The sequence below is a fragment of the Mirounga leonina genome, unplaced genomic scaffold, assembly GCF_011800145.1.
Source record: "Mirounga leonina isolate KUSES-001 unplaced genomic scaffold, KU_Mleo_1.0 Mir_168, whole genome shotgun sequence".
Classification (NCBI taxonomy): Eukaryota; Metazoa; Chordata; class Mammalia; order Carnivora; family Phocidae; genus Mirounga; species Mirounga leonina.
Genome location: NW_023270426.1, coordinates 20,481,221 through 20,489,698, shown reverse-complemented (window position 1 = coordinate 20,489,698; position 8,478 = coordinate 20,481,221). Strand labels below are relative to the sequence as shown.

The 8,478-nt window shown below is 37.0% G+C and overlaps 1 protein-coding gene across 8 annotated transcripts in view; it reads right to left on the bottom strand.

Moving 5' to 3' along the window:
* Positions 1-247: 247 nt before the first annotated feature.
* SMAD5 (SMAD family member 5) overlaps positions 248-8,478 on the bottom strand; it is a 55,533-nt gene continuing 47,302 nt past the window's right edge. For all 8 annotated transcript variants that reach the window (XM_035014184.1, XM_035014185.1, XM_035014183.1 and 5 more), the window contains one exon: positions 248-6,705. In XM_035014184.1, coding sequence (XP_034870075.1) covers positions 6,562-6,705 — 144 coding nt within the window. In that variant the 3' untranslated portion in view covers positions 248-6,561. The remainder of the gene's footprint in view (positions 6,706-8,478) is intronic.

The window sequence follows — 8,478 nt, the reverse complement described above, 5'->3', positions numbered from 1 at the left end:
AAATTCATCCCCGGCCATCAAAACACTGCCCCAGGGACTGCCTCTCACAGAAATTCTACACATACCCACTTGTTACGATATGGGTAATACGAGTCTAAATGCCCCTTCCACTGTCCAGCCCACATACTTGAAGACAAGGATGGCTAAGGAAGCTACCAACAACTCTTCCTTATACCTTCCCTGTAGTCTCATCCTCCTTTCTTTAAACTAGACTCACAAAGTGATTTGGTCAGAAGAACAGACAACCTTTTTTTATAAATCAAGTCTTTATTAACGATAGGCTTACAAATTCAACAAAAACACAGTAATATTTAACATGTTAAATGGAGGGAATTTTTAAAAAAATGCTTCCTTCATCGAACCCTATATACTACAGAGCTCTCAAGAAGTACTTTCTTAAAAGCTTGCCCTACCTGCCGAAAGCCTTCTTATAAATATGTATAAAATCTGAGCTGCATCAAATTGCTGTGCTGTGGAGGAGCAGTAACCACTGAGTCTCTTGTCTGAGAGAAAACCAAAGCAGGTGTCACGGCTGATCCCCTCATCACCTCAACTGTCTGGGCTACAGCAATCTGAAAACTAATCATCTTAAGTCGGAGAGAAGCCAACACCTCTGTTGACTGAAATCTTGTGCCAGAACAAATGTTTTTTTAAAATATGCTTCTACAACAGCCACTGAAGTCACTACTAAATACCTTACACTTAAAATAAAAAGGCGTTAAGAAGGAACTGATTTGCAGAAATGGATTCTTTTGATGAAGTCTTGTCTCCAAAAAGAATAACAAGAGCTTTTATATGTATTCTTTTGGGTTAAAACGTTTAGTTTGGGTCTTCCTCCTTTTCTAGTGGGGAGCACATAGATTTACACCATCCCTTCCTAATGAGAATGAGTTTGCATTTCTCCTATACACAACACAGCAATGGTAAAAGTATGTACTTGGTGGGGCTGATGAAACTAACTTGTGACTTAAAAAAAAATTTTTTTTAAGGAGAAAATAAAGAAAACTAATCAAGGGTGGATCTCCTAAAGTCAAGTAGCATCAGAAATAATTCCTCTCAATCAAAGAAGCAGAAGAAATGCAAGAGATAGTAAGAATAAAAACGAGTTCTTCTGTGCCAGGCACTGTTCTAAGTACTTTATTTGTATGACTTCATTTAATCTTCCCCAAAATACTATGAAGTAGACTGGAAACTGAGATACAGAGGGGTTAAGCAACTTGCCAAAGGTCACAGAGCTAAGAGAGCCTATAAGACCCAGGATCCCCGTGGAGACAGGCAGAACCCAGAGCCGGTTCCGCTAAGAGCTACTCTATCCCCTAATCATCAGGTCAACACCACTCATTTACAGACAGACCAAGAGAAGGGAAATTAGTGTTTAAACAAAAATACCCCAGACTAGATCTATTAAATACTTCTTCACAACTAAATTAAACTCAACAAACAAAGAAAAATACATCAACTCTCTTACAAACAGAATGGAAAAACACTGATATTTTGAGCAAATCTGCTGAGTGGAAAGACATGGTATATCCATTTTCTATTGCCCATGCACACACAGATAACACAGCCGCTCATAGCAACTGGTCATCTCATCCTTTTTATAACTGCACTCAGTGAAACACGCTAAGTCAAAAGAGAGTACACACACACACACAAAAAAAACAAACCCCCCCCACACACATTAAGCAGGTTTCGAGATTTATTAAAATAAAGTATTAGCAAACGATATGCAAAAACAAAGTTCTTAAGAGTTATGGCTTTGAAAAGCACAATATAGTAAAACCTAATACATTTTTATAAGTATCAAAAAGGCAACAGAATTGAAACATGTTGCTAGAATTTCATTTTCTACAACAAAAACGGAAGCAGAACAAGTACAAATAAGAAGCAGATCTATAGTGCAGCCATTGGTTTGGTCTTTATCATCTGCATATGCAAAACCTTTTTAAGGGAAGGTGGGCAGGTACATACAAACAATCCAGTTTTCTTGATTACAATCCTATCCAATTTTAAAATAAGTGATTTTCAAAATGCAATTTTAACCCACCAGATTAAGAAGAAAATCACTTGCCCAACTATTATCTTCAAGAGTCCCTACACATAAAATACTTCATGAATAAATCAAAGCAACATCATCTCCAACGACATGAGAAGGGAAAATCCGATTCTAAAAAATTCCTTATAAAAGTAAGGAACGTGGAATTGTTTGGCCTCACTGTAGTTTTATTATAGTCAATACCAGCTCGTATCAACAAGGTACTAGTTACTGAGGGAAAAGAACCTACCCGCACACAAAATTCTCAACTTTTTAAGAACACGATCTTCAAATGAATCCTTAAAGGACAATGGTTTTATGAAGATTCCAAGAATTTTCAGAATTGAATTATTGGGACAAGAACCACACAGATCTTTTTCACTCTGCCATGAATGACAGAAGAATCCTGCGCTTGCATCTTTTCACCAAAATATCCCATCACTTGTTTTACAGCAACTGCTACCATCAAGTATTGTATCATAAGCTCTTATTTGAAAAAAAAATTTTTTTGCTATCTAAACTCCCTCTCATTGGTTTTTGTAAACCATCCAATTTCAGGTTAACACTTCAGTTATAACACAGTTGTATTTTAGAAGAGAAGCTTCTATTAGGAATAATGGAACAGAACAAAGGCTGGATAAATACTGTCACCTCTCCTAAGTCCAGCAGGCACCACTGTTTATGCAGAAGAAAGGCCTTGAATTGTCACTTCCCATATATGCATCTGCTGTGAGGAGAAAATCTCCCCCAAATCCCACCGGTATCACCTGGGAAAATGGGTGCTGCTCTGGAGGAAACAGGCCTCAAGCCTGAGATTACCCCCAGGAAGCTGCCCTGCTTAGTATCTCAAGAGACCACCCATAAACCAATGTTCAGGAAAACTCCCTCCCACAAAAATCACCAAACATGCCTGAAACCACCATGCTATCTACTACTTTAAAAGATCCTTGCTTATCTAGCTCCTTGCTATAATGAGGACACACATCTATATTCCTATCTGAGAGAGGGAGTGAGGATTTAACTAGTAAGACAAAGAAGGGCTCAGACCCCCTGAAGTTAACAGATCTAAAACTGAAGTCATCACCGGAAGTTGAATTCAAAATTATCAGAAGAGCCTTCCTTCTTCAATAAGTATGAAAGATACCAAAATATTTTAAGTGGGAAAGTGATAACAATCCAAAGTAATACTGAGCAAGCAACTACAAAGAGTATAAAGAAATGGATCTAAGCTGATGTATTAGATGCTCTCTGTAACAGACAGTACTTAAACAGGTACTATCAGACTTTTTGGAGGTTCTCTGCTACTGGTAGGATTTTATTTTTTGTATAAACCTTCTCCTTCAACAGAATACTATTACAGGAGGACTGTTTCCCACAGGTACCCTTAAGGGTTTTATGTGAGCCCCAGTTCTCATCTTGACAAGAGATTTCAGATCCAAACACTTATTGATCATTTTACATCTTAAAAGGATGTCTTACTCTCAAATGTTATGAAAAGTATAAAGTAGCTATATCCTCTTTCTGTATTATGAGATATATAGCTCACTGAACTACCTAGTAATCTTACTGTGGATTTCAACTCAGAAACCCAGCCAATTCTATTACCACAGTTTCCTCACGTAACAATAAAATGTGAAAAATGACTTATATTCTGATGTATATGACTTGACATTTTGATTGATGTCTTCTTTAATCGCTAAGGAAAAAGTGTTAGCTTCAGTAGATCAAGAACATGCCTACTAGTTGACATTCCATAACTTAAGCCAAGCAATACCTAAAAGACCATAATACTTCATTATAGAGATGCTGATCAAATGCAACTCTTAAATTTTTTTCCCAATCATCTTTCTGTTGCATTAATTCATTACTCAGATTTTGATTCTATTTCTCTTTTTGCATTTACCAAACCAGTTGTCATTTTATTATTTCCAGACTCTAGTCTTTTCAGCTCACATATGTTAATATATTACACAAGCTATAAAACGTGATTGTTCCAGTGGTGTTGATGTTTCCATAAATTTGACTATAAGCCATTCTAGAGATTAAATAAAAATTTAAAACTGTAATTTTCTGAAAAGGTTTCTTTCAGAAGTGTCTTCTTTTCATTGGTCACTGGCAATTTTTTATTTCTCATCCATGGATTTTGGGCACCCTCGGGAATTAGAGAAGCAGCTACACTGAATACAATTTTCACTTAAAATCCAGGGATGGGGAGTTAATCACTTTTAGGAAATACAACAGGCTTACTTACACCTTTCCATTAAACTTTTAACAGTTAAGAGCTTCAATACTGCCCTTCATGAGATAAAATTCCTTAGGGAAAACAGAAAAGGCCAATCACATAAAACTCTGCCAACTTTCTAAAGGCTGTAACATGAATAAAAACAATTTTTAATTAACTCAATTGAAAACATCAATAAAACAATTCAATAGTTTCCACCAGTTCAAGCCCACTGAAGTTGATTACGTGTATCTGTCATTCAACCTGGATGGTTTTTCTTCCTATAAATTTGTTCCAAAGATTGTGCCATAAACCTGGTAAGTAAAAGAATAATGTAAGTAGCTAGGTTTGAACACGAAGCAAATAATTCTCTTTCATGTGGCTGACACAACCCTGGAAGATGAAGAACGCATGTTGTGTAAAACTTATGTGTAACTCAGGCGAGGGTCAGAAAGGATCCTTTTACCCAGCAAAGAACTGCAGGCTGAAACACATATGGCTCGTTCACCTGAAAGAACTAAAGCCACCCGCTGGCTGCACTTTGTAAAAGCAATAAATAATGGCACAGAGAACAAAACCAACTGCATTCTCCTTTCCTCAAAAAATGCATTTTTTTTCTTCTCTTAAAAGCAGAAAGGGCAAAGTAGAAAGTCAAACCAAACTAACATTTTAAATAGAAGACTGACATGGCTCCATATACTTTCAAAAGGCACCAGAAAATAGCTTTCTCCAATAGGTAAATTAGGTCATTTTTTTCCTTCAAAATAACATCTCTGTTCTCATGCCATAACAAAGTGTCCATCTGACTGCTCTCTAGAAAAAGAGGTTAAAAGTTCTTTACCCAAAGCCTTCCAGCATGACTGAACGGGTATTTCAGAGTATTTGTGTCTTTCCTCTCTTGAAGACTGTGTTCTGAGAGACTAGCAACCACAGAGGTGCAAAAAAAAAAAAAAAAAAAAGGGAAAAAACCCAGCATGCATGGTAACTGAGAGAACAGTCTGCAGTCTGTGATACGTGAATATTTTAAAGTCAACTATCTCCACAACCACTACTTATTCATTCAAGTACCAGCCCAGCAGCCTCAACTTGGGGCCAGACTGAAGAGGCTCTTCGGGCTACAGCACACAGGTCCGTCCCTTGCTCAGGGCAACTGACACCAGTAAGAGCAGTGGGATTAAGTATGAGATTTTCCAACATGAGTAACACCCATAAAGCGGTAGGGACTTAAAAAGGCACCTTAAGTTGGAGCTATAGAATAACTGTCCTATAATCTAGGTTGAAAATACAACAAAAGCTAGAAAAAGTATAACTTCCTACAACTGTAATCTATAAACTGCAGTGTTTGTTAATACAAAAGGGTACCAAGGAAGTAAGGATAAGCATCCAAGTCCAAGTCACTTGAGTGTGTTTCACAAAAGATTACACTAGAAACTGTCACCCATCAAAGTGCAAAATGAAAGATTAATGCATGTCAAAATTAGAGTTCTTGCAACATTGGCCAAAAGCAGCAAAGCTGAACAAGGCCGTGCGTGCACTGTCACTAACTATAAAGTAGTACTTACGACAGATTCTGAGTAAATGACATATACTGGAGATCTGTTGTTTACAATAATTTTTTTTTTAAAAAAAGGAAATGTTTTACAAAAGATATATTGAGTGAAGTCACAACAGACTGACAAACATTTAGCTGTATTAAATGTAAATTTTATGACATGACCTAGAAAACTATCACTTTGCTTTTACTGAACACTACTTGTTAGAGCAGTGCATAGTGTTCCTTCAAATAAAAGGGTGGTTTTTCTTACAGTTTCTTTTCAGCCCTACCATATGCTTTTACAAAACAATGAATTACACTTTCTTCACATTGGTAGGACAAAGAAACTGGTAAAAGTAGATCTTCTGTAGGGTTAAGAGGAGAAGGGAAGACTTTTCACAGCACACCTTCTTACACTGTTATAATCTGTCATCACGTGATGTATTACTTTTTCAAAAAAACTGAATAACAAGTTGGTTGGGACAAGAAGGCAAAATTATGTCCCAGTTTAAGATCAATGCCAAACTTGTGAACTGGGGTACAACACTTACTTTGCATTTCTCACAACATTTTTTAGAGTTAATCACATGAACATGAATAACAAACAAATGTAGATTCATCACAAAATACAAATGTATTGGTCACAATTATGTAGAAAAAAAATAAGCTGTAATATCTGTTTTCCATGTAAGCTCACAGTATCTGTACTGAAAGTTTCCCTAAAATTAAAACAAGTCCACTAGTAATATAATTGAAAAGACTACTTCTGCACTATGAGACGGAAGATATGGGGTTCAGAGGGGAGCCCATCTGAGTCAGGACTTTATCCAGCCACTGAAGAGGCCCATGAAGATGAATCTCAATCCAACAGGGGGTGCTGGTAACATCCTGCCGGTGATATTCTGCTCCCCAGCCCTAAGAAAATGAAAAGATATCATAGCAAATACCTCTTTAAACTGTCAACCAGCCTAAGACAATTTTAACAAACTAACAAAGAGATACTTTAACAGTGGAGGCCACAAAACCAATCTTAGGATTCACCATGGAATTAAAAGCAACAGAGTTGGGCGCCTGGGTGGCTCGGTCGTTAGGCGTCTGCCTCCGGTTCAGGTCATGATCCCAGCGTCCTGGGATTGAGCCCCACATCAGGCTCCCTGTTCAGTGGAGAGTCTGCTTCTCCCTCTGCTCCTCCCTCCCCCACTCGCTCACTCTCTCTCATTCTGTCTCAAAAAAAATAAATAAAATCTTTAAAAAATAAAAAAATAAAAAATAAAAGCAAGAGAGTTGCAGTGTTGAAAGAGATAGGATTCCCTTAATAGAAATCCTTGGGGCAAGATATGTTTCAGAATTCTTTTTCTTTTTGAAGTTTAGAAAGTTAATACAGTACAACAGCTCATAATTAAAACACTATTATTTCTGCAGTGAGATACATTCTCACTTAATGGGGTAAATAAAACCCACAAACAACCTCATATAAGTTCACATCAGATTTTGTTATGAATAAGTTTTGGTTTTCAGGTTTGGGATTTTTTTTTTTTAACTGAGGTAAGCCACTGTAGATCTGATCAATGCATACAACTGTAATTAAAGTAGCTGGGACGAATCAAACTGGAACACTTTAGCCTAAAATTCTAGATAAAGATTAAAATTTTTTTTCACTTTTATTTGCCTGGATTCACCAAGCTCTCTGCTTTACAGCTTACGATAGTGCTGGCCCAGGAAAATTAGGCTTGGGAGGAGGAGATGGGGGAGTAGAGATTAAACATATAAAAGTTATGTTTCTGGGGCACCTGGATGGCACAGTTGATAAGAGTCCTGGGATTGAGTCCCGCATCCCTGCCCTGCATCCCCATCCCCGCATAGTCAGGCTCCCTGCTCAGCGGGGAGTCTGCTTCTCACTCTCCCTCTGCTCCCTCCCCACACACACACTCTCTCTTTCAATCAAAAAAATAAATAAAATCTTTTTTAAAAAAGTTAGGTTTCTATGGAGGGGGAACGCCTTTGGGGCTACTGATAAACTGATGCATAGAAAAGACCGACAGCAAAGCAGCAAGGCAACACTGGACTGTGGGTCTGAATGTCAAAAAGAAAAAGCCCACTCAGAGCATTTCACAGTTGTTCTTCTTCGGTTAAAACCTTAAGGACCAAGTGGATAGAGTACAGGATGCTTATATGTGTCACTAAAATTCTTTCCTAATTTTACTCACAAACCATCATCTTCGGAAGGCCAGTAAAATCAGGCCAAGAGCAAGGGATAAATTTGAAAAGTTCTTTCAACTTTGCAAATCCTTAATAACAGAGGTTAAATGCAAGGAAGCTAATTTTAGTCTTCTAAAGAATTTTTTAAGTCACTCCAGTGGGATCTAATAATAATTGAAACTGCTGAAGCTAAGGAACTTCAAAAGCAATTTTAATATTAAATGCTTTCTAGCAATTCAGTCTTTAACCGAAGCTCTTTATAAACTCAGCCCCTATTCAATATCAAAATCAGTATCATGCATTTTATGTCTGGATTATAAAATTAAAACTTAGACCTACCATGTGGTTTTAAAGCTTTAAAACTCAAGAATATCCTTTAAAAACCTATTAAGTCAGGTCAAAAGTAAATACTGACTTTCATGTCACAAAGATATTTTAAAATCATAACCTAGAGAAATATAATATACATATTTACAGTGACTCAAATTA